The sequence below is a fragment of the Xiphophorus couchianus genome, chromosome 9 (genome assembly GCF_001444195.1).
Source record: "Xiphophorus couchianus chromosome 9, X_couchianus-1.0, whole genome shotgun sequence".
Taxonomy (NCBI): Eukaryota; Metazoa; Chordata; class Actinopteri; order Cyprinodontiformes; family Poeciliidae; genus Xiphophorus; species Xiphophorus couchianus.
This window is the reverse complement of record NC_040236.1, coordinates 3,949,304-3,976,618: the sequence shown is the minus strand read 5'-3', so window position 1 is coordinate 3,976,618 and position 27,315 is coordinate 3,949,304. Positions and strand designations below refer to the sequence as shown.

Sequence of the window (27,315 nt, the reverse complement as noted above, 5' to 3'; positions counted from 1 at the left end):
ATGTATGCGACTGAACTGCATTGACCTGTTTATAAAATCCCTTGAGGTGAGATTTACTGTGGTTTGGCGCTACATAGATAAACTGAATTGAATTTGTTGACAAATTAAATGAAATTTAGTTGAAATTTTCTAAATTAAAACTAATTTAATGAGGCTCCAGATTTAGGCCGCTGACTGAAGTCAGAGTATTTTCAACACTGTGGCGTAATATATAAGATCTCTGCTTGTTCTGGACCTTGGACTGTATCTATAAATCAGACTCAGAATTTTTAATATGAAGTTTCAAAACGCCAGTGATGAACTATTTCTACTCTTGTGTACAATTCTTGGCTATTCAGAACAATCTCTGCTCAGCCACAACATCTTGTTACTCCACTAAATCATAAAACACATACGTTTATCATTTTTATTGGGAAATATTCAGCATCAGGATTCTCTCACTGAATGCACATGAAGGCAGAACCTGTCACCTGTAGGAAGAATGTCACTTTATTTTTATTCAGATTGTACATCAAAGCATCTGAGGGCGATTTCCCCAAAGCAACACACAACCGTGACAAACGCAACTGCTCCAGCAGACTCAATCAATGTAATGAACCGCTGAAACGGTGAATTTCGTTTCTTTAATCCAGCACCATTTATTTATTTCCCATCATTAAGAGTGCGGAGTCTTCGTTTCTCCAGTAGGAGGCAGCAAAGACTCCCTCTTCTTCTACTGTAGCCTGGCGGACTGAAGAGTTGAATGACATGACCGATACTACAGAAGCACTAAAAAGAAACAGCTGTACATTGTATTCTATACACACTAACTGAAAGGGCGAGAAAATAAATACAAAAGATTTGAAACTAGTGAGAAAGACGAATCGTTAGAACACAGAGTCCTTCCAGGAACCTGAATTAGAACTTTTAAAAGCTGCAGCCACTTTAATAAACTCCACACAGCCGTGTTTCCGTTTCTGTGCCGTCACATATGAACTTACCTGGGTGTACTATAATTTACAGGTGAGTAAATTTACAGAGTGAATCAGAAGGATTGCATAATACAGTCATTTGAAGGCCACCAACCAGACCAGCTGACTGATGAGCTTGAGGCGTTTGGGAGTTCAGTATAAAACATTGTCACCTGTTGGCAGTGAGACGAGGTGGATGTGAGGACTGGCAACAGGAATCCTGCAGGTACCGGATGACAGGAAGGCTGCAGGAGATGGTGACAGATTTGGAATTTTCTGTTTTATTCAGTGTCTTGCAAATATATATATCTATATATATATATAGATATATATTCAAGCCTCTAGAACTTCCTTACAATTTTTCTTTTGTCTTCTTTACTGAGATAGACCAACACAAAGTAGTTCATGATTTGTACAATTTAAAACATGTGCAATTCATTTGAGTTTAGTCTCATCAATTGAATCTTGTAAAAAACCCATTCAAGTTGTGTAACATGGTGGTGGCAGTATCATGCCACGGTAGTGATTTTCGACAGTCAGGACAGAAAGGATGAGTGAGGTTATACCACCTGCAAGAAAGTGTAAGGAAACCCACAAGACTAGAGTGAAGTTGTCCTTCCAGTTTTTTTTTGTTTTGTTTTTTTTTCAATTTCACAATAGCAGATGTTCACTCAAAATCAACAGATACACACTTTTTTTTTGCGTTAATGCATGATTGTCGTGAGTGTATTGCAAATTTTTTGCAAAAATTGACCAAAAAATTGGGTTAAGTGAATTTAGTCTTAAATTAAGTGAATTAAGTCTTAAGAATTTCTAGATTTTTCTAGAAAAATCTAGAAATTCCTGAATTTCAAAAATCTGAAATTTTCAAGTTGCAAAAGTCAAGAAATTTGTAACTTTTCAAACTCAGAAATTTTCCTGTTTTTTCTAGAAAATCTTTGATTAAAACATTGCAAGTAAGAAACTTACTCTTTATTTTTCTTTAATGGCCCTAATATGCTGTCATTTTTTAAGGCTGATGTTCTGAAACGCTCTCTATTCAATCTGACTACGCTTCAACTGTTTTATAGAAAAAGAATGGGCAACAATGTCAGACCAGTGCAAAGCTGGTAGAGCACACTTAGACTTAGGCTAAATTCAATTGCATGCTTCGTTTTTCAGATCATCAGTAAAAATAATGAAAACCTTGTATTATGACCATTTTGCACTACTTTGTGTTGGTCTGTCACATAAAATCCAGATAAAATCTAGTAACAAAAATGTGAAAAAGTTCTAGGGAAACTTTTGCAAGGCACCGCATAAGGTGAAGTATGTTCAATTCCATAGGAAACCCAGCAGAGGGCAGTCTCTCCCAAGCATTGCAGAGTAAAAGCTCCCTTATTACAGTCAAAGCCGTCTCTTCTTCTGCTGTTCTTCACTGTAACTCAGCTTGGTGAAGAGTTCATTCGCACTTCCTGTCCTCTTCCTCGCTTTAGCAGAAGACTTGAGATGCAAACTGTCCAGGGCCAGAAATGACCCAGAATCCCTTGCGTCTGGGCTTGTCCCTCAGCCCTGAAAACACTGAATGGGAGACCTTCACAACTTCCGTAGAAACACACACACACACACACACACCCACTCCCCCCCCCCACACACACACCTACAGACACACAATGACTCTCAGTCCCAGATATACAGTCATCATTTCTTATTGGCTATCCTCCTCTTCCTGGTGGCCAGCATGTCGTAGAAAGGATCCCTGCTGATGCTCGCCCTGCGAAGGAGGACAGGAAGGCAGGGATTAATGGCAGAGTCCAAACGTTCGCTATGAGGGGTCAGTCTGTCAGCGCTGTGAATGTGTTGTTTGTGACTGTCAGCAAAAGTGCTTCCTGCATTGTGGTGGAGAGGGTGGCGGGGGGAGGGGGGTCCCCCAGCTGCAGCTCTGACACGAACATGAACAAAATTATTTCTGATTTAAATGTTTTCTGTTTCGTTAGTCTAGAAAACGTCTCAGAATCTTTTCTCAGCAGCAAGAGCAATAGAAATTTGTTAATGTTGTCGTAAAACATTGGCAAAAAAAAAATCTCAATCAACTCCATTTGCTGGAGGGCCTCATTTGAAGTACAGTCGGGGGCCACGCACTTATTCCAAGGTCCCTGCGTCACACTTTGGACCCCCTTTCGGTTGCCCTTTATGGTGCCTCTTAAGGCACACAACAGTGTCTGCAGCCAAGCAGAAGAAGAAGAAGAATCTGCCTCTATTTGATTGTTGGTAGCAGCAGAAGAAAGTAGAGGAAACACGTGATCCAGAAACATCTGCGTCTACTGTTAGGCCTTTGTAGGTGTTACTTTTAGGAAGCTTATGTATCACTTTCAAAAAGCATTACTTCTGTTATATTCAATGATGGATATGCCTGTGAAAACAAATTGGTACCAGAAAGTTGAGCAGGACAGAGAAAACACACACCTTACTGACAAGGTCAGCAAAATTCAACAGTTCTTGCTTTTGCAGAGGTGAACCAGACTGATCCCGACCAATTCATCCAGTCCAGTTAAGTTTTATTTTTGAAGGTGGTGAAGACTAATGTATGTCCGCTTACTGCGCTGCTGGCAGAACTAACTTTATGTTCAGCAATTTATCACTATTGCTAACTTTGAAAACGTTTGGAAGAGAATGTATAACGATAGATAAAATATCCAAAGACATTATGTAAGATGTAAATTATAATGTCAAAATTAAACTGTTGGGCAAAGGTTGTAGTTTTTTACTGGCAGATATAATATGAATGGTTTTAGCAGAAAAACTTGATGTTAAAGACTCTAGAAAGAATACAATATATAACTGAAGAAAAAAATCTGGAAATGAGGCTTTTCTTGCTGATGTCTGGAGGTGTGAATATGATATTCATCGTAAATAATAATGAATGTTCAGCATTTTAGTATTAGCTTCTGCTAAATACCATCTAGGTGTAGCGCATAAAGGTCACTATCAAAACCTTGAAGTAGGAGAGGGTGTACTTTGTTTTTCATCATGATGGTTCAGTGTTTGTCTGGTTTTTATTTGGTGGAAACAGTTTCTTGCTTTGCAGGAAAACACCAACAGGAGGGTGTGTAGAAACCAGAAACGGTGAGCAAAAACAGGCCAAGCCTCTTTATTTACAGGCGTCGTTTCAGGGATCATCTCTTCTCACCTTTCAAAATAAATCCGTCCGATTCCAGCAGCTTTGTGCGGCGTGTAAATCCATCTCCACATCAGCCCGCGCTCTCTTTAGGAAAATGACAGCCTCGTGTCGCACTCAACAAAACGCTGAATAATTAGCAGCTGACGTGCCGCTCCCCGGTTTGTGTGTGTGAACAGACGAATCAGGTTGGAACGGTGTGTGTGTGTGTGTAAGAATGTGCTGACTGCTGGGGAGCCGTCTGCCGCCTCAGTCACCCATCCAGTCCACGCCAGACTGGGACAGGACAGCTCAGCCCTGCTGAGTCCAGTTTGTGACGGCCATTATTCCTACAGTGAAAAGGACGGCCTTGGGATCCGACTCTAAATGTTCTAAACACAGACAAACCAGCAACTCTCTGCTCTGAACATGAAGCGGCCTCACCCCCAGCAGGACTCCAGGAACTAAACGGCACCACTCTCATTTAACAGACATACATCTGTCAGTGCTAAGAGGCTCCATAACATCATTACTGAATGGAAGAATGGAGTAATAGAATTTTCTGCTCTGATATCGATTGTGTGTGAAAGTGAAGCTGACTGGAGGAAAGCCAACGCAGCTAATCAATAACACACTGAGTCCAGTTTACAGAAGCATTTCCACTGACCCACCCCCACTGGATAACAAGGCAGCTGTTGGACCTTTGGTACCTTGAAAAGCATCCAAACCACTTGAATATTTCTTATTTAGTCAATAATGTGATAAAACATGTGCACATCTGTTGAAGCTTCTCAGACGCAGCGTGAATTGTGTCCACTTACATTAACTGACTTCTTTATTTGCACCGTCATGCGTCACCAAGGCGACGCTTGAAGCAACATGCGAAGGTCAGAGGACCAAGATCAAGATCAAGATCAAGACTGCTCTAATGCATCAACGTTTCATGTGATGGACCAACACAAGGTAGTGCAGAGTTATGAAGTGGAAGAAAAATGATACATCTTCCATCTGAAAAAACAACTTTAGTATCAGATTATCAGGAATCTGATACTCCTAAATGAAATCCACGGCAACCAGTTGTCTTTAGAAGTCATCTAATAAGTCAAAGAAAGAGTGTGAACCAACTATTGTTCTTATTGGTCAGAACTAAATAAATGTACTCAACAATTTGCAAATTAGATGCAGGTATTTAAAACAACTTTTACATTTTAGATCAACTATGGTTTACACATCTCTTTTCTGTAAAAACTACATTGTTATTAACTGTTTGATTCAAACATTTCATACTTATATTATTGTTTACCAGAAAACAATAACCATGGATGGATTGATAGATATATTTACATTTATATTTTTATTCAGGTCTACAAGCACATTTTATATCATGACAAAAAGTCTGAACACAATTTGTTTAGATTAAACTGAGAAGGCCCAGTCAAAGTCCAGACTTAAATCCTAATGGGAATCTGCGACAAGACTTGATGTTACCAGAAGCTCCTCATCCAATCTGACTGAGTTTGAGCTAATTTGTAAAAAAGACGGGCAAAAGTTTCAACCTATGGATCCTGTAGCTGTACTTGGATCCACCCACTGCTTTGTGTTGGTCTATCAAGGAAAATCATAATAACACAAACTGTAAGTTTGTGTTAGTAATATAACACAAAGAGGCTCCGGACACGTTGCAAGGTGCTGTGAAGTTTAAACACCTCCAAGGATGCATTCAGGCGCTTTATTTCTGAGGCTCTGTTTGGGTTTTTCTCTTTGCTTTTGAACTCAAAGAGAAGTGACCTTCTCTGGAAGAGCAAGATTACCTCTAAGTGTTATCTGCATGGAAGTGTGAGGTGGATTTACATTTAGCCACCAGCCTGTGTGTGTGTGTGTGTGTGTATGTGCATTTCTGATTACAGTCCCCATCAGTGCGAGTGTTTGTTTCTCCCAGTGTGAAGGTCAGACATGTGAACGTCTCATGTGGGCGCTGGCTAAGTGCCCTCTGAGTGGAAACGGATCCGCGCCAACGTGCCAGGTCTTACTTGATGGACTTGATCCACTCCTCCTTCTCCTCTGGGGTCGGGGCCGATATCCTGTACACCACGTGGTTGCCCTCCACCACCCGCCCGTCGGCCTCCGTCTTGCAGGCCTTGATGACCTGACCTTTGTGGCTGGGATTGTAGAGCTCAAAGCAGTTCTAGGAAGACATCATAAAGGCATGATCAGCATTTCACGGAAACAAACTGAGAAGAGATGTCTCAGTAAATCTTGTTTAGGCAACAGGAGGTGCTTGGACTGCTAGAGTTACTCCGTACTGGTTTCCTGGGCTCGTCCACCTCTCTAATGCTGAGGTTTTCAAGGGGAATAATCCCGCGAGGCTCTTTATCCTGAGGACACAAACAAAACACCGGCTCAGCGTCAACATATTGCTTGGTTTGTGAATGCACTTGCCTCCATTTAAAATCAAAACCAGGACAACATCTGATTACAAAGAAGCTAAAGATTCCACATGAAAGCATTTTTCAAACATTACAGCGCTGCTTCTGCTTTGGTTGTGAATGTAGCTTCTTTTTAATGTAGATCTTCAAGTAAAAGACACAAACTTTAAATACCTGAACATTAATAGAAAAAAGAAAATAGCTGGCCACAAAAAGGAGGTGGGTGGCAGCCACATTATTACCCAGGCACATAAAATACAAATCCATCCTTTATTTGAGTAGCATAACCTCACACTAAAATGTTTAGACAAATCGGATCTTTAACAAGGCAGTATTATGTGTTTTCCAAACACATAGCTCCATTTTATAGCACAGTGTTTTGCTCAGTTGTTATAAAAATGCTGTTAATATCAGATATGACTTAAAAGGAAATTTGACTTTGTAATGCAACGCCTTGAAATTGGGCCTCTGTCTCTTTAAAAACTCCTGCTCTTTCTGAAACTCCGCCTTCAGGGTATCGTCACAACATGGCTCCTCTATTAACCCTTTAACAAAGTTTTTAGCAGCATTTCACTGAGAAGTAGCTCTTATAATGAGATGAGCAGTTCCACCAGGTGTGTGCTAATTGCTAGTCTGAAGGAGCCGAGTGGAGGAGGGCCGCTCTGTGTGTCGGAAGCTTGGAAACTGCAGCTCAGAGGAGGAGCTTTGTCCCGGAAGGCGGGGCTACATCCACCCAGGCGTTTTTCACAGCTGAATGGTTGCCATTGGAGATGAAAGGATTTCTGAAACGTGAATGGAAGAATCAAAGCAACACTCCAGGTCTGATTTTGACGAGAGAATAAGTTATAACATGATGTAAAGCTCAAAAAGTGGGTTTAACATAATACTTACTGCCCCTTTAATTTCTTAGTTGAGTCTTTGTTCTGTCTAAATGTTCTCAAACTAAAAATATTGGGGGTTTCTTGACAATGAGAAGGTTCTACTGCAAGAAAATATTGGTTAAAATAATCATTAAAAAAATCATACCCCATTCACTTCCATGAAGTATTACTGCTCCTTTACTTTGAGGAGAGTCTGACTGAACCGAAAACCTGCCGAAGGTTAGCCGTCATTCTGGTCACATAGGGGACAGCACCTGGGGGAGATGTAACGCTGATCTCCACATTCATTCTGGTTGCTGTAGTGACGACAGCCGCCTGTCTTTACTGTTGTAGAGTGATTGTGTTTCTCTGTTTTTCACCTGGCTGTGAGGCAGATTCCCCCTCAGGGACAGAGGCTGGCAGCTGGCTCGGTGTGAACCGTGGACCCCCACCACCTCCACAGGCGCTGGTGTACGCTGGGGGATTCCAGGCTGTGGGGGTGGGGGCGTTAGAGGAGGGGGCGTGGGCTATGTCTTTGCAGTGCCAGATGTGTTGCTGTGGATTTTGCAGATGTTTCCAATGAAGTCTCATGTTAATTGCAGGAGTGTGGCTCATTTAGGTCCAAAGGGACACATCTGCTAAATAGTAAACCTGGAGGGCAAAGACTTGTGCCACTCTCTTTTATGATTCTGACATGAAAAAGATTACTTTATTTTTTGTTGCACCAAATTCTTTCATTTTGAGGTTTGAGATTCAAACAGAATTCAATAAAACAATTTATGCACATGTGATGAGCAAAAAAGTGGTAAATCATCTTATTATTACTGCTGTAAAGGCCGAGTATACATGTAGCCAGATAGCTGGGAAAACAAGTATATTTTTATGCGCTTCGGCCTTTCATCCTGTTCAGCTGTTTAATTCACTAAAAACAAAAACACTCGGGCCAAAGTGGAGATTTGAAAAAACTGTGTTTGTGTTGCTGTGTGAACGAGGGGAAAGTGGAGACTCCAGGCCGCATGCTTTACAGTCTGCGACAAATAATGAACCAATACTTATTTTCACATGATTCCCACCTGACATCTTGTATCTTATTCCTTTCAGATCAAATATAAAGTTGAAGTATTGCTAGTATAAATATCCAATATAATATAACATCCAAAATCAAGTTAAAAGTCGTTCAACCTGTTGAGGCAAATTCACATCCAGGTATCATGTTTAATTCCAAGCAGAAAGTCATGGTGGATTTGAAGCAATCTGATTGGCTTTAGCTTAGCGCCACACTGCCCCCTATGGGCTTGGAATGTTTAAAACAACACTCAGTGGTGTATTTTCTGAAACCAAAAAATATGTCGTTTATTGTTTTAAACGACATAGAGAAAATATTTGTTTTATAAAGGCTCCAACAAACTTCAATTGCATTACACTTGGCTTTGTTTTTACTTTAATGCTTTTTTACATATTTTCTAATTTCAGACATAAATGAATGTTAGGTACAAGCCATTCAGGTTTATGGTTCTCATGTAGCCTTAACGTTGTGCTCACCACAGATTGTGTTTTTAATGATTTTTCGCTTAAAACTGTTTGGTTTTCCATATACTTCTCTTCCTGTTGTGCTATTAGCAAGAAAGAGAAAGAGAAGAGTTCTAAGGATGATTAATGTACTTGCTGGTACTTACTGTTGTGTATTCAAAGTAGTAGAGGCAGTTGTCGGTTAGGATGAACCATCTTCTCTTCCACGTTTTGACTCTGCCGCCTATCGGGAAGAAACAGACGGTGTTTGAGTTTACACCGAGTTGCCAGTGGAGTTTTTTGGTTCACTTTAGAAGGTAACCTACAACACACCCCCAGCTTCATGTACCACATCTGGCTCTGATCCTCAGACTGCATCAGGGCATCTAGAACACCGCCTTCCCCCTCAGCTCCCAGCGGGAAGCAGAGGAGGTTTGTGAAGTCATTTGAACTCCGTGTTACCATCGAGAAAAAAAAGCTCCAACATGACGGCTGCAGCATAATGCCACACACTGTCTCTGACGAGGCAGTGCCAAAACGTTTGTGAGTTTGACTGGAGCAGAAAACCGATACTTCTGGGTGGTTTTAATGAAAGTCCAATTGGTCGTTATCTGACCAGAATCTTTCTGGAGTAAAATCTCTCTTAAACTGAAGTAATGGAATTATTGAATTTGATGTTAATTACCCCATCTCCATTTTATACATGCAATGATTGCACAATCTGCATTTTGTGGTTTGTAATATATTTGCTGACATTGTAGAAAGTGCAAAAAAAGAAAACTGCCGTTAATGATGTAATCGGATGTAATCTGAGGTCTCGGTTTAATTCCGCTGCAGTCGACCCACAAGCCTGTACACAGCTGCTAATCTCCCTCAGCCATATGTTTGATGTCATCCTCACAAACGGACACAATGCGATGCACAGGCTCCTGGATTTACAGGCTTCGGGTGCAGATTTCACCAGACGCCTCCTGAAAATAACTGAAAATGCTTTTCAATCATTTTCAGTTATGCTAAAAAGTCTGTGTATTGAATAATAATTTGTAGTGTGTCTTTGTTTTTACTTTAGGTTGCATTTAGTGTTTACAGAGACTGGAAAGTCCCTTCTGCCTTTAATTTGACAGGGCACTGCCTTACTTTACATTACTTTTAAATTTGATCTTAATATCTGTTCTATATCCAGTCTTCCCTCATAATTAAATTGTTCATTGTTCACTGCACAACAGACAGCGAATTTAGTATTTATTAAATTACAATAACATAACAATTTATAAATCTATTTGCATAGACTTCCAGGAGGTGGCGCTATAGACAATGACATACTTTAATTCTACTTTTTGTTTTGCCCAAAATAAACTCTAATTACTAATATTTCACTCTATATGGAGTGAGATATTAGAGTCAGATCTAATATCTCACTCTGATCAAATCCTTTTCTTTGAGCTCCCTTTGCAACAAGGATGACGTTCAAAGATAATAAAGCTAACTGGGGATGAGCCACCCAATGACCTAATGTCGCTGGGTGGCTAGCCTGGATTGTATATGAAGACAGGACATCTGTTTATGTATTGTATTCAAACATTTAGAGCGTTGACAGCTCTGTTGGACTGTTACTGTAATAACTAAAGAGTGAACATTGTGCAGCGAGGCTATAACTGCTCCAGTGGAAAAAGAGGTAGCCTCTGAAACAGGTTGCTAATTAGATTACAAAAAGTGAGTTATTTTTACTTTTTGTTGATGTAATTTAGAGCTTTCAACTTCTATGCACCCCGATTTGGACCTGAAGAGGTGAAAATATTTGCAATGTGGAAAACACACTTAGAATCTGGTGTTAATGGCTAATGGTGCTAATGGCTAAAAGCTGTTAAAAGCCGAGGGGGCTCATGTTACTTCTCTTAACTTTGACAGAAGTGTTTATTATATTACAACGATAGAAAGTTATTTTATTAAACTACGATGACATTTCCAGGTCTGCTTTGTGAGAGACACTAGTGACCGGTGTGAGAGACTCCGGTTGCCGTGAAAACGAACGGGTCTGTGTAGACGGAGCCTCAGATCCTCACTGTAATGTGTACACTTTCAACTGTTTTACCATATCGCTGTAGATACACAAAAATGTACAACGTCAGCTTATTGCTGTATGTATATTGTTGATAGATTATATAGCATCAACAATGATAAAAAAATGTATGTTAGTTATTGGAGTTATTTATTTATTCATTCATTTCCTTTTAATAAAGTTAAAATATAGGACAAACTAAATATCCACAAATTTAGTGATTTTCAAGTGCTTTTTTAGAGCATTATAACTTCTTGCTGTAGTGCTAGGAAATGAAAACGCTAATGTTAGCTGGTTGGGCTAGCTGCTCAGACATGATGTAGCTTTCTAACAGTAGTTTTAGAACAGCATCCTTTAAATATTAGTGATAGTTGAGTTTCCTTTAGAGTCTAAGCCACGATTTCCCATGGTTTTTACAGACTGACATTTTTTCCAAACATATTTGTTTTAATCTAAACAAGTGAAAAATATAGCAGCCACCTTTCAGTCAGCTGACAGGCGGCAAACTTTAAACTCTAGAAGAGGTACAACAGAACATTTCTGTGGTTCTGAAGTCATAAGTTTCGGTTAATGTAACTCTCATGCCTTGGTGCCAGTAAGGGGAACATGCCGAGTCCTGCAACAGGACAAGATGTGGCCAACAAATGTTTGACGTGCTGCCCAGGTTTGATGATGACCGGATCAGGCACGGTGACGGCAGCCGTCTCAGCCTTTGGTCACAGCGGAGGGTTATGAGAGCACAGACACGAGGCTCCACAGCAGCACAGAGCTGACAGTCCAGGAGAGTGTCTTCGTTAAGACATCAGCAATAATAGTCCCTCATTACACTCAGTTGGAGTGGCTCTGGTGGAGAGCAGAGTTACAGAGGGGACGGCATTAATGAGGAAAAAATGGTTCTGGTGAAGAGCAGCTGGGTCGGAGGGCAGGCAAAACAGGAAGAGAGCAGATATCATGACAAAGCAGTGAGAGGCTTGCAGGGCGGCAACTCAGGAAGGAGGATGAGAAGGGGCAAGGCTGTTCTTTATGCTGAATGAGCAGCAGTACATTCCCACAGCACAAACTCAAGCAGGGCTCAGGGTTCCAGCTGCACAGGGGCAGCATGATGAGCAGGCCTGGGGTTACCTGCATGGCAAGGCTGTGGATAGGCTAACAGTACCTACAGGAAAACATGTTGTAGATACCCTGGGATGAGTGGAATCCTGAAGGTTTCAGCTGTTAATTCTTGGCTAGGCTAATTCAAAGATTAGCCCAGCTGCTAATTTTTGACTAGCCTAAATACTAGCCTAAAATACAGTAACTCAGAAAATTTGATTATTCAAAGACCAATAAAAATGTATTTTTAATACAGAAATGTCTACTGAAAATAATGTCCATGTACTGTACTGTATATGCACTCAATTCTTGCTAGGGGCTCCTGTATGATATACTGCAGGAGATCAGCTGGTGCTTATGGGTGTTACTAGCCACTTTTATGACATTTCCCTCATAAACCCATAACGGCCCATGAAATATAACAGTGTATAACTAATCAAACACAAAATATATAATGAAATACATGACGTTTTTCATTATAATTTATTGAGATTCACACTTGCATTCGAACTTAGAAGCTTAATGTTAACATCTAAACAAAATATTTTCCATTTACTTAAAGACCCTGAGCGTTTAGTTTAATTAGAAGGGTAAAAAAACAGCAGGAAAGAGAAGATGTACTGAGCAGAATGCAGTTCTTGGAAAAAGGAATCAGTCCTTTGCGTGGGCACTACCTAAGATAAACCTTGTGCATCACTCAAACCCATCCACAGCCACCAGAAGAATCCAGGCAATCCCCATGCAGATCAGTTACCTCCAGCCTGCCTGTGATGGACATAACCCAGCCGTTCTGTCGCCTCACAGCTCTGATAAACAGGCCAGTTTTACGAGGTGCCCCGCACATCTGGGGCCCCGGTGTGCTCGGAGAGATATGGCAGCTATTGCTAGTCTACTGCACTCTGCAATGTGCTTGGGAGGACGAAGGAGGACGGAGTGTTACCTACCTCCTAATGCAAAAGATTTAGGAGGGAACAGCCGACGCAGAACAGAATGAAAGAACACAGAGATTTGAGAGAAAGGCTCAGAGGCAAAGGAGTTCTGAAGGATTCCAGGAAGAAGAGTGGGCACATGGCGGAGGGGATGGGGAGAGGTTTAACAAAGAGGTGATTGTGATGTTGAATTACCACAGACACGTCAGGCCCAGCAAACCTATGAAGAATATCTTAGCAACCGTGATGGAGGTGCAGAATTTTCAGAGAAAAAATTGGCAAAGGATCAAAAGTCTTGAATATTTTTTCTAAATTGATTAAATCAGAGATCATGAAGTAGAGAAACAACATTATCTGTTTTCTGGTGATAATAGCTATCAACAGGATGAAGCTGTGCTTCAACATAAATGTTGAGATTTGAATACAAAATGTGTCCATAGATACAACTTACCTTGTAGCAGGTAATAAATCAAAATGTGACAGATTAAGTTCCTGCTCAAAACTATTCCAATCAGTGGATGGTTTAGGTTTGGTGACTACACACAATGCCCTTTGGGGCTTTATTTTGTTAAAAAAAAATTATAAAATGGTGCCAAAGTTGATTCTATAAATATCCAGTTGAGACGGCTAAATCTGCACTGCTGAGTAAAGCAAAATGTTCATAACTTGTCAAGGTCCCCGACCCTCCTGTTAGCTTCCTGTTAGCAGTAACAGCTGACTGCAGATGGAAGTGGTGACCTTCCGCCTGGCGGAAAGCTTCCTCCAAGCGGAAGCAGACTAATTTCTTCAGGAAACTAGTCTAAGTCCAAACAAACTGAAACATGCTGATCTTGACTGATGCTAAAGTTGTTTTACATGAGCAGAGATTGGCAGGATGTTGTAAAAATAGATTCCAAAGCCTAAAAAAAAAGTAATAGTACGACTCTAGAATGCATGTTATTACAGGTTATTTATTGAAGAGTTCCACAAAGTGACTGAAATCCATAAATTGCATACGTTGAATAAGAAGCAAGGTCGTCCTAAACTGGCTTGAAGATTAGCTTAGAACAAAAATGGGCAAGGTAAATTTTTGTGCTAGGTTAATAAAAATGGCATATTTATTTGGGTAAAAGGATTGGATTCAAGTGAGCCTAAAGAATAGTGGTGGTGACAAAATAAGCAAGCATATATTTTTTGCAAACAATATAAAACATCTAAAATAAGTTGGTTTGAAAACAAAGTATTTGTAAATACCATATATTCAGATTCAGACTCTTTGTGACATTTATGTCTCGGTTTTGCTGATGACCTTTTGCTTTTGCTGCCACCTGACTTTAGCTTCTGATTTTGACACAAAGGTCGCAGCCAGGATGAACCTTTAATAGCTTCATCTCATTGGCTAATACATTTCATGAAAAAACGCTGTGTATTAGCCCTGCCTCTAACCTGACCTATAACCCCAAACACGTCATACATAGCAACGACAATAGCAGATTGAATGATCACCGTCTTGTAGTTTATTAGTTCTATAATCCGACATGATACGTGATCCCTCCACATAAAAGACTCCATTTTGTTGTTCACCGTTTCTTTTTTTCTTGTTGTGTTAACCACTTAATGCACATGTCCCAGAATCAATGTTTAGCGCCACTTACAGGTCTGGAGGAGTAAAAACACTGTTGAGTGTTTCCTTGAGTTTCCTTGTAGATGACAGATTAAACGCAAGCATATATGTATATATATTTTCCCTCAAAAACCAATCAGCCTCCAACATTGCCTTTGAAAATCAAAACACCAATTCAAGCAACACATATAAACACACTGACTAAGCAGAAAACGGAAAACCACCTTTTTCTTTTTTTGCAATTCTGATGCTCCGCTGACAGAAACCATCACACTCCAGGTTCTGTTAATCCACTTACCCAGCTTTAAGAGCCAGCCCTCTCTGTCCGGGTTGAAGAATGTGTGTGTCAGGTCGTTCCCGTCGTCCTCTGGGATTTTGAAGGGCTCATTTTTGATGCTGTCGTAAAGATTCTGCAGACGAGGCAGGAAAACTATTAATCAAACTGGGGGGGGGGTAAGGGAGAACATGGCTAGTTTGTGTTGAATACGAGTGGTGGAGGCATGATAGATTATCAATTATCACACACACACGCGCGCGCAAACACACACCCACTCATCCACACACACCAATTACAAACTCTCACCCTGAGAAGCTCCTCTGGTAGATCACCTCCTTCATTGATTCCCCTGTTCATGGAGATAAAACGCTCGACAGGCGGCTTGTCTCTGACGTTTGGATTGTGTAGACTGGTGTTCAACATGATGATAGCGAATGACAACACATAGCAGGTATCTGCAACGGAAGAAGATTACTTTAAGTTGATCAGTATTTAGTTGATCATTTATCAGTTCCTCTTTCTCTGGGGTATAAAACAACATTCGCTGCCTTTCCATTACAAATGTGCACAAATCCTTGTCGATAGTGTCAAAAAAACACGACTTTGCAATTACAGTCTCTCCATTACAAAAGAAACGCAATTAAAAATCACAGGTGAATAAGCCTGTTCGTGCAATAAGTCATTAAAAATATTCCGCCCCGCCCCACCATCCTCCCACCACTTCCTGTCGTTTTCTTCTTCATGGTTTGCACAAGTGGCAATATCTGGTTGTGATGCGAAAAACGTGTTTGCGACTTCGCTAAACCAATTCTGATACGGCCGAAAAAAATCATATCATCCTAGTCAGGCTTGCCAAAAACAAAGACTATGTATTAATCGCACTTCTTAAATAAACAAAGGTGAATACAAAAAAAAAATCGAACCAACTTCACAGCGTGGGAAGGCTTCATTCAACCACAGCGTCGTTTTAGTGACATCTAGTGGCGACACAGGAGAAAGAAAAGTAACGTGCAGCTGGCCCAATGAAATCTGTTTTGAGTGGAAAAGTAAACGTCGCGAGGCCTTCCTGACAGGGGCGCCGCCAGAAATCTTGAGCTCTATGACAAAAATTTAATTGCCCCCCCCCCCCCCCCCCCCCCCCCCCCCCCCCCCCCCCACCCCCCCCCCCCCCCCCCCCCCCCCCCCCCCCCCCCCCCCCCCCCCCCCCCCCCCCCCCCCTTCCACCACGCAGCTGCTGTTACAATTTTTTGAGTCTGTCTGACCCACAAAAAGTGTCACAACTTTAAAGGCTTGCAGCTTTGCTTTCTTTGGTCCAATACTGAACACTAGCACAATATTTACTGCTCATAAATTTTACATGCAGCAGTTCACTTACAGTATGCAAGTAGGTTGCTTACTGTCACAATATAATGGCAGTTTTAACAGATATGTAAAAAAAGATTATTTTAAAAAGTTACATACTGCAGCTTTAATTTCACTCAGGAGAGGACAGGTCAGGAGGGACGTGAGTTAGAGCTGCTGCTGACTGACTCACCTGTTGTTAAGTGGTAAAAGGTTCAGGGACAAATTCAATATATGAATATCTTGGTAATTTCTTTCCTTAATTCATTAAATGTTAGTGAAATAGAAGCAAACAGTCTGTAGCTAAGCTAACTATGCTGAATGGTTGATAATCTCACAGTCTAACCACCTCGGAGAAAAACTGGGTTACAAATAGACACTTTGTCTTTTTCTCTCTTATCTCTCAATTTTTTTGAAAACCAAAATTCTTTTAGTAGCAAAATAACAGCCACAGTCGTTCTTGTCTTCTACTGACTGCTGCTGAACATCGTCACAGTCAAGCAGGAAGTAACCATTTCACGCAGATCCAGGGAGTTCAGTGCAAATATGGATGTGTGCTTTTTGGTCTGGGAGTGCTAACATTTAATTTTTACTCATAAAAACAATATGATTAATTTTGTAATTGACAGGGCCCCATTTTATTTACTTTCTATGAAAAAAATGAAATAAAAATTGTGGAGGGCCCCCTGTTGGTCAGGGGCCCTTGGAATTCTCCTAACTTTTGCCCCCTATAAGGCGCCCCTGGGTAGCATAACTTATTTTATCACTCAGTTTTGAACAGTTATAGTAGCCAAGCTAGCTACGCTGACAACATGCTAACCAACGTCAAAACAAGTTAATGGTGGGTAACTATGGCAACCACTGACAGTTTAAACGCCCACTGAGGCTTTCTGCAGTCCACCTTCTGAATATGAAATGAAACTGACATCACAATGTGACATGACAATAAAACTCCAAAAGCAGAATTCTGACATCACCAGTGATTACATAAGTTCCTCACATCGATCTACTTTCATCACAACCTTTTAGCAGCCGTTGTTGATACGTTCCTCTTGAGAGTTTATTGAGCAATTCACAGTAAGATCTTCAACTTTGTTTGGTGAACATTTCTTTTGGAGATCGACATCAAACTTAACTTGAAATCTTTACTGAGTTTCTAGAGAACTGATTTATCTTAGAACCTGAAACAAGCAAAGGTTACAATGCAGTCCAACCAGCCTAGAGTTGAAGAGGTTGAATTCGACAACATTGTCGAAAGCGAATTACAGCCACCCAAGCCACCCAAGCACAAGAAGAAGAAGGTGTCATTTGCAGTCTGGTGGGAGCTGCACGCAGCTGAGGAGCTAAAGATTTCTGCTGAAAATATCCAACAGCAGGACCCTTCACTGGTGGTTGAAAATGGATCGAATGCCAAAGCAAAGGAGACAGTGGATCACAAAGGGGACAGACCGACACCTGAGAGTGAGACCAATGAGAAGAACCAGGTACCATTTAAAACCTGGTCGGAGGAACATGTCCCCATTGACCAAGAGATTTCTGCAGGAAATATTGAAAAGCAGAACGATTCACTGCTCAGTGAAGAAGAGTCAATCACTAGAGTGCAGGAGACAATCAATGTAGTAGAGAAGGAACAGCCCTCTAAGTCTGAGGAACAGCCACCAACCACCAGGCGCCACAAGAAGAAAAAGATACCATTTCATATCTGGTTGGAGAAACATGCCCCTGCTGATCTAAGGATTTCATCTGAAGGTACTGGAACGGAAAACGTTTCACCAGTTACTGAAAAAGCATCGATCTCCGTACTGCAGGAGACAATCGATCTAGCAGAGAAGGAAGAGTCCTTTAAGTCTTGCACTGAAAATGTTGATAAGCAAGACACTTCTCTGACTGAAGAGGAAAGTGATCAGGCTGTTTCCTTAAAAATGATTTGTGCCGAGGAAACGCCACTGGTCACTGAACAAGATTTCATCTCCAAAACACAGGAGACACTGGATCAGCAAGAGGAGGAACAGCCACCAACCACCAGGCGCCACAAGAAGAAAAAGATACCGTTTCAAATCTGGCTGGAGAAAAATGCCCCTACTGATCTAAGGATTACATCTGAAGGTACTGGAACGGAAGATGTTTCACCAGTTACTGAAAAAGCATCGATCTCCGTACTGCAGGAGACAATCAATGTAGCAGAGAAGGAAGAGTCCTTTAAGTCTTGCCCAGAAAATGTTAATAAGCAAGACACTTCTCTGACTGAAGAGGAAAGTGATCAGGCTGTTTCCTTAAAAATGATTTGCGCCGAGGAAACACCACTGGTCACTGAACAGGATTTCATCTCCAAAACACAGGAGACACTCGATCAGCAAGAGGAGGAACAGCCACCAACCACCAGGCGCCACAAGAAGAAAAAGATACCGTTTCATATCTGGTTGGAGAAACATGCCCCCAATGATCTAAGGATTTCATCTGAAGGTGCTGGAACGGAAGATGTTTCACCAGTTACTGAAAAAGCATTGATCTCCGTACTGCAGGAGACAATCAATGTAGCAGAGAAGGAAGAGTCCTTTAAGTCTTGCCCAGAAAATGTTAATAAGCAAGACACTTCTCTGACTGAAGAAGAAGGTGATCAGGCTGTTTCCTTGAAAAAGGAGATATCCGCCGAAGAAACACCACTGGTCACTGAACAAGATTTCATTTCCAAAACACAGGAGACACTGGATCAGCAAGAGGAGGAACAGCCACCAACCACCAGGCGCCACAAGAAGAAAAAGATACCGTTTCATATCTGGTTGGAGAAACATGCCCCTGCTGATCTAAGGATTTCATCTGAAAGTGCTGGAACGGAAGATGTTTCACCAGTTACTGAAAAAGCATCGATCTCCGTACTGCAGGAGACAATCGATCTAGCAGAGAAGGAAGAGTCCTTTAAGTCTTGCACTGAAAATGTTGATAAGCAAGACACTTCTCTGACTGAAGAGGAAAGTGATCAGGCTGTTTCCTTAAAAATGATTTGCGCCGAGGAAACGCCACTGGTCACTGAACAAGATTTCATCTCCAAAACACAGGAGACACTGGATCAGCAAGAGGAGGAACAGCCACCAACCACCAGGCGCCACAAGAAGAAAAAGATACCGTTTCATATCTGGCTGGAGAAACATGCCCCCACTGATCTAAGGATTTCATCTGAAGGTGCTGGAACGAAAGATGTTTCACCAGTTACTGAAAAAGCATCGATCTCCGTACTGCAGGAGACAATCAATGTAGCAGAGAAGGAAGAGTCCTTTAAGTCTTGCCCAGAAAATGTTAATAAGCAAGACACTTCTCTGACTGAAGAAGAAGGTGATCAGGAAGATTCCTTGAAAAAGGAGATATCCGCCGAAGAAACACCACTGGACACTGAACAAGATTTCATCTCCAAAACACAGGAGACACTGGATCAGCAAGAGGAGGAACAGCCACCAACCACCAGGCGCCACAAGAAGAAAAAGATACCGTTTCAAATCTGGCTGGAGAAAAATGCCCCTACTGATCTAAGGATTACATCTGAAGGTACTGGAACGGAAAATGTTTCACCAGTTACTGAAAAAGCATCGATCTCTGTACTGCAGGAGACAATCAATGTAGCAGAGAAGGAAGAGTCCTTTAAGTCTTGCCCAGAAAATGTTAATAAGCAAGACACTTCTCTGACTGAAGAGGAAAGTGATCAGGCTGTTTCCTTAAAAATGATTTGCGCCGAGGAAACGCCACTGGTCACTGAACAAGATTTCATCTCCAAAACACAGGAGACACTGGATCAGCAAGAGGAGGAACAGCCACCAACCACCAGGCGCCACAAGAAGAAAAAGATACCGTTTCATATCTGGTTGGAGAAACATGCCCCTGCTGATCTAAGGATTTCATCTGAAAGTGCTGGAACGGAAGATGTTTCACCAGTTACTGAAAAAGCATCGATCTCCGTACTGCAGGAGACAATCGATCTAGCAGAGAAGGAAGAGTCCTTTAAGTCTTGCACTGAAAATGTTAATAAGCAAGACACTTCTCTGACTGAAGAAGGTGATCAGGAAGATTCCTTGAAAAAGGAGATTTGTACAGAAGAACCTGTGATTTTTGCAACACAGCTGGTCAACAAAAAGAAATCCATCTTGAAATCACAGAAGAAAGTGGATCAAAAAGGGGAGAAACAGACATCAAAGACAAAGCGCATCAAGAAGACGCCACTATTATGGAAATCTTTCCCCGAGTCAGACGCTTGTGTAGATCTAACGTTTTTGACACAAGATAGTGACGTCAATAACGGTCCTCTGCCAGAAAAACCAAGTTATCAGTCAGCTTTGCCCAGCAGAGGAAAGAAAACATTTTGGAAAGTGCTCCCTGAATCAGAACCTCGCATTGACCTAAATTTCTTTGCTGAACATATCAAAGGGCAAGATGTTTCAGTTCCGGCAAAACACGGTGAACAGGTAGCTTCCTTGGAAAATCAGTGTTATTCCAAGGACACTGTGATTTCCACAACAAGTCAAGCAAAGTGTTTGTGTCAGGCCAAATCGAAGGAACCTGAATTGGGAAATATCGAACTACAGAAATACTTAATGAGACAACTTGATGAGATGTTCGACATAAATCGTAAACTAAGTGCTAAACTCAAATACCAGAACGATCTGTTGAAGAAAGTATTCTCAGAGCAAAGACAAAACAGGAAGTCAACGGGGTGGGGCCACGTGTGGGTTGAGTGATTGGTGGGAATTTAAAAAGAGCTTCTGATGTTGTTAATTGGACATTTTAGATAATATTAAAAAGCAAAGACATCAGTACTCATGTTCATCCATTGTAAGATTTTTATTTCTAATTGTAAACAGAAAATAAGACAACCACATTTATTAATTAAAGGGAGATTTAGAAAAAGAAAATGTAAACAACATGGAACAAAAAGAGCCTTTTAGAAGTTTAAACCTATACAAATTGGGGAAAATTTAGAAAACTATTTATCTTTCTGGGAAAGATATATCTATATCTAAATGTATCTATCTATCTAGAATCTAGATAGATAGATACATTTAGATCTATCTATCTATCTATCTATCTATCTATCTATCTATCTATCTATCTATCTATCTATCTATCATCTATCTATGTATATAGATATATATATCTACAATCTACAATATATATCTACAGATATATATATATATATCTGTATATATATGTCACTCTCTATAAATCTATATATATATATATATATATATATATATATGTCTATACATATAAAGACATACATGTATATTTATTATACATATCTAATAAATATACACTATTTATTATGTATATAATAAATAGTGTATATATATATATATATATATATATATATATATATATATATATGTCACTCTATAAATATATATATATATGTCTATACATATAAAGACATACATGTATATTTATTATACATATCTAATAAATATACATTATTTATTATGTATATAATAAATTTTATATATATATATATATATCATTCTATAAATCTATATATATATGTCTATACATATTAATATATATATATTTATATATATATATACATATATGTGTGTGTCTGTACATATAAAGACATATATGTATATTTATTATACATATCTAATAAATATACATTATTTATTATGTATATAATAATATATATATATATATATACATATATATATCATTCTATAAATCTATACAGACTGGATTCGAACCCCGCCCTCTCGGGTGATATACTGATGCCTTATCTATTGAGCTGGCTGGATAGCTCAATAGATAATGGTAATGGCGAACCAACCAGACATTGTCGTAGTGGATAAACAACAGAGGAAAGCCGTTGTGGTAGATGTAGCAATACCAAGCGACTGCAACATCAGGGAAAAGGAGCACGAGAAACTAGAGAAATACCAGGGCCTCAGGGAGGAACTGGAGAGGGCCTGGAAGGTGAAGACCACAGTGGTGCCTGTGGTCATCGGGGCCCTCGGGGCAGTCACCCCCAAACTGGACCAATGACTACAGTATGGCCCTCTGTCGGTCAGGGGCCAACTTTCCCCCCCTATAAGGCGCCCCTGCTTCGTGATATCGTTATTATGTTGGGTTAACTATTTTGTGTTGCTTATTAAATATGTGCTGGGAAAGCCTCCTGTGTTGCGATAAAGCAACACGTTTGTGCTGTGATTATGCAAATATGATGGGGATTAAAACATTTTACTGATAACAATTCATCCTCTGTTTGGACTGGTTCCTGTTCAAAGTTCGGTGGTGACTCTGACCATAACTGCGCTCATCTACTGGATTACTTCAGGTGCCAATAAGTGATTCTACAAACCCAATAAACCTGCTGGACCCAGAGAGGCAGTTTAGTGTGTCAATTTCCAAAGTAACACTTCAAAGACTGGTGTGATTCGTACAAAGGAATGACAAATTTATTATATTAATAAATAATTATTTATATTAATTAATAATTAATAAAATTAAGAATATTTTGGCTCCTTTCTTATAGTTATTGGTTAATATGGGATTTGGTTTGTTTAATGGTTTTTTTTTCATGGGTGTTTTCATTGTTTGTTTTGTTTTGATTTTTGTCTGAGTGTCAAGGTGAAGCCAAACATAAATTTTCACAAGTGGAGCACAACCAGTATGAAAAATGTTTTCTTTTTTCATATTGGTTGTGTGGCCTGTATCAATTTTTCATATTGACATGAGATATACTGTAGCTATCTCATTATAATGGGATAAATTCAGTTAGCTCCCTCCATCATCAGTCATCACTAATTGATTAATTGATAATTAATTTTCTTTTGATATCTTAAGTTTTTCACTTCTTTATTATTTGATGTATGCATAATTCAATTCCCAAGGGTCTTTTTTTTTACAGGTACAAATAATTTAAATTCATTTAAAATTCAAAAATACTTTATTGATCCCAAGAGGAAAATACATGTTATTGTAAGTAATTAATTAAAATTCTTCAAAGAGTTATTGTAGGTGGTGATGGCTGTTGGCAAGAAAGATCTCTTGTAGCAGTCTGTGTTACAGTGAGTCTGAAGAAGTCTCTGACTGAAGATATTCTGTTTTCCCAAGTCAGTCTCATGAAGAGGAGGTCAGGATTGACCATAATTTCTTGATTTTATGAAGAATCCCTCTTTGCATCGTCATCTTCAGATGTTCCACCGTCTTCCCCAGAATAGAACCAGAACAGAGCCAGAACAGAACCATCCTTCTTTATCAGGTTAGTGAGTCTTTTTATGTCCCTGGTTCTGATGCTGCTGCCACAGCAGATGACAGCAGAAGAGATGACCCTCTCAACAACAGACTGATAGAAGATCTGCAGCATCTTGTTGCAAACGTGGAAGGATTTTAGCTTCCTGAAGAAATCCAGTCTGCTCTGTTCCTTCTTATAGACTCTTCTCCATTGCATCTCCAGTCCAGTCTGTTGTCCAGATGAACACTGAGATATTTATATTCCTCCACTTCTTCTCCCATGATGGAAATAGGGTTTAATCTAATCATGCTCCTCCTGAAATCAACAATCATCTCCTTTGTTGTTGTTTTTTCCACATTTAAGATGAGATTATTATTCCCACAGTCCACCAGATCGCTGTACTCAGCTTCTTGTCCATCTCTGATTCAACTGCTGAGTCATCTTAGTATTTCTGTAGATGACAGAAGTCGGACTTGTGCTGGAAGTCTGAAGTGTAGAGAGTGAAAAGGAATAGTGAGAGTACAGAGCCCTGTGGTGCTCCTGTGTTACTGACAAGCTGGTTGGACACACCGTCCTTCAGTCTCACAAACTGTGGTCTGTTAGTGAGGTGGCCATAGATCCAGCTGATTGTTGAGGCCTCCACTCGTGTCATCTGGAGTTTCTCACAGAGCAACTCCAGATGATGGACGGAGCCAATTCACAGGCTGAATTGTGTTAAATGCACAATTGTTGTCATGCAGAATGGAGTAAGTCCCTGTTAGTCAACATAATAATGATACTCCACATGCTATTGACTAGATTTTAATTCACCTCAGTATTGTTGCTAATTTTCAGCATCAGACGGCTGGCTTCAAACCGACACGCACACTTTGGCAGACCCCTTTAAAATTTCTCCAGAAATGTTCTAGTTCATAATGCTCTGGCTGTTTGTTCCAGTCCCATTGTCTCTCTCTCTCAGCTCCCCGCCCTCCCTCTCCACACCTTTTGTAAAATAATTAAAAAACCTCTCTCTACTGAACACAGCACAGCAGGGGGACGTTTGTGAAAGAGGAATTTTCATGTAGTCCCACAAAGCAGGAGAAGACAGGCCACTTTCATGTGCTGGTGGTAATTAAAGACCTGCGATCATGTTGTTTTTATGAGCTCAGTGCGTCGGCATTGTCAGAGTCGGGGTCCCATGGTAACGCTCTGTCCCACATCCACTCTGACTCATTAAAATGTCCCTGTCGTTTTTGGGGAGTTTTTTCCAGCTGAGGCCTGGGATTAAACATGTACATTTGGTTCAATAAACTGTTTAATCTGGAATTTACGAAAAGAAAAAAAAAATAGGCTATCAATACTTTTCTAATATTCTTTTACCCAATGGCTGTGCATCCACGTCTCAGCAGATAAAGCGTCTCCGCTGTTGTTCACCAGGTCTCTAAAAGCCCTTTAAATATTCACTGCTAGATGTAGCTGTAGGCCTTTGTTTATCACAACAGCATGTATCACTCAGCCAGGTTGACTCTTCCTGAATAATGAATGACCCTTGTTTGTTGTTGCTGTTTACTGTGCAGCTGCAGATAAAGCGGCTAGCAAAGATATTCAAAACACTTGAAATTTCCCCGATTATTTTACACATCACAGGAAGTGAACAAGGATGTTCAGTCTGTGTTGGCCAATCTTCCAAATATTGAATTAACGTTAGCGGTCATCTTGTTTGGCTCTTCTCTCTTCGCAGTGGAGGACGGTTGTTTAGTACTTGAGTAGCGGCTGTTTTAGAAAAAGAACTGTAGAAAATGCGACAACAGCTGTAACTGCGGTGAAAGGTGATGGATACAACACTTCCTCTCACTTCACTGTCTGATGCTACTTTGTCTTGAATTAATAGTATCTTTTATAAAAATAAAATCCCATTCAAATATGTTACTAGTTGCTATTTCGTTGTACAGGTTGGACCAATATGAACACAGAAAAGGCTAAAAACACACGTCTGTTTTCATCTCCCACGTTTCCTGGTGTTTTCTCAGTCCTGCCGCTCCCCTCCCCCCTCAATACTAACACTTGTCATGCTGGAGAAACACACGAAGAGCTACTGGAGCTCATCTGACAGCTTTGTGACGGAACACCTGAGAGAAGCATTCAGGAATCTGTAAGTGGCGGTTCGTCTGACCTGTGGACTGGAAGACTCCGGGGTTGCACTGGCAGTAGCGCGAGGCAAACGCCTCCATCATGCGGTCGATCTTCTGGGCTTCACCTGGCAGACGGAAACTCCACAGGAACTGCCTGAACAGTGGAGAATGTGACAGGATGTGTTTAATATTAGACCTTCTCTTCTCTCTGAATACGAGGCGAGGGGGCAGATCTGTCTTCTCACCGCAGCGCTTGGACGAGGTTCAGGTCGGCGAACTCATGCAGCTCCACGAAAGCCTGAAGCACCTTGATGTTGAAATCGTCCCTAGATTAGAAAAGAGAATTTAGAGTTTGATTTTTTGTAAAGATTCGTCGATCATTGATGAATCAAGAGCTGTGTTTCCATTATAATGTGCGTAAATGTTTGTCTATGTTCTGCGAATGTGGAAAAACACAACGCTCATCATCTATCAGCCAATCAGAGGAGAGATAGGCGTCTTATTCAGGTGTTGGAGCAACAAGCCCTGCCTACTTGGGAGCAGCTACATTTTGGGGAAATTACAGTAATTACACAACTTTTTATAATCTGTGTGATACCGTCAGAGCTCTGGTGGAGCCAGCTGGACATTGTCCAAAAACACCCACAAAAAATAAACCATCATCCTAATAATACTTCCTATCGTCTTCTTTGTGGTTTCCACCACTAGTAACATCCAGCTGTTGGTCACGTGACTCGTGATGCAAAAAAAAAAAGTTTCCATTGCAGTTTTGTGAAATTTTGATAAGGCTAAAAAAACTGTTATTGAGGTGATGGCGCAAAAACTTGTTGTCAAAAATGTGAAGCATTTCCAAATTGGCAAATTTATTTTTGTAATTTAAATTTTATGGTAAATGGAAACGGAGCTAATGTGAATGCAGGGTAAAAGTCATCCTCTGCATTCCTGCAGAACATCTGATCCTACTGGATCCTACTGGCACATCTGATCCTACTGGATCAGATGTTCTGTGGGTCTGGAAGCAGTTGAAACAACGGGCTGACTTGGAGGAGAAACGTTCAAAAAGCTCCGCTAAGCTAAAGCTAAAGCTCTCTGTCATTAGTTTACCAAGGCGGCTCAGGGCTGGCAGAAGACAAGTTTATCTGCTTCTGTAGTCATTATATTTATCGTATAAAATCCTGGACATGTGCGTCTCCAAGCCAAACCAAAACCATTTTGACGTAGATGTTTGCATTCTTGTAACCAACATGTGTCTGAACACAATAATAATCTCACATTTCAATAACACTCTGTGCTGTATTCGGAGGCAGAGAGTGGACCTTCTGCTTATTGCTGGTTTGGATCTGTAACTGCAGCCAGAGTGGAGCAGTTATTGCTTTCTGTCCGTCACACCTAAAGCCGCCTGTCCTCCGAGGGTTTACATGTTTCCAGACGCCATTATTACGAAGGAAGTTGAGAGAAGAAAGTTGTTTGTAAAGCTGACAGTAAAATACAATAAAAATCAGAGCTCGTTTGCACGATTCCCCATCTTCATCTTGGCCACTGCTCAGCGTGTAATGATAGGTTCCTGCTTCTTGTATTAGTTTAATTAGTGATAATTACTGAGTGCAGACTCTTTAGCTTGTGCTTCATGTGGCTTCAGTGGGTAGGTGGCCTCTTTGATGACTCTTGGCGAATAAAGCCTTCACTAAATCATCTAATGTCTGACTAGAAATGCACAAACAGATGCACAAGTGGTATGTGCTTTAGCTGTTTGGTAAACACACAACAGAAGAAGCAGAGTCGTTCCTGCAGCTCCGTGCAGAACAATGCACACCT

At 40.5% G+C, this 27,315-nt stretch overlaps 1 protein-coding gene across 1 annotated transcript in view; it reads right to left on the bottom strand.

The window, feature by feature from the left end:
- Positions 1–392: 392 nt before the first annotated feature.
- Positions 393–27,315, bottom strand: part of LOC114151388 (cytohesin-3) — a 45,770-nt gene continuing 18,847 nt past the window's right edge. The window contains exons 6-13 of the mRNA XM_028028560.1: positions 25,746–25,826; positions 25,542–25,654; positions 15,148–15,296; positions 14,863–14,974; positions 9,049–9,125; positions 6,390–6,461; positions 6,117–6,271; positions 393–2,703 (exon numbers count right to left, since the gene is read on the bottom strand). Coding sequence (XP_027884361.1) covers positions 2,631–2,703; positions 6,117–6,271; positions 6,390–6,461; positions 9,049–9,125; positions 14,863–14,974; positions 15,148–15,296; positions 25,542–25,654; positions 25,746–25,826 — 832 coding nt within the window. The 3' untranslated portion in view covers positions 393–2,630. The remainder of the gene's footprint in view (positions 2,704–6,116; positions 6,272–6,389; positions 6,462–9,048; positions 9,126–14,862; positions 14,975–15,147; positions 15,297–25,541; positions 25,655–25,745; positions 25,827–27,315) is intronic.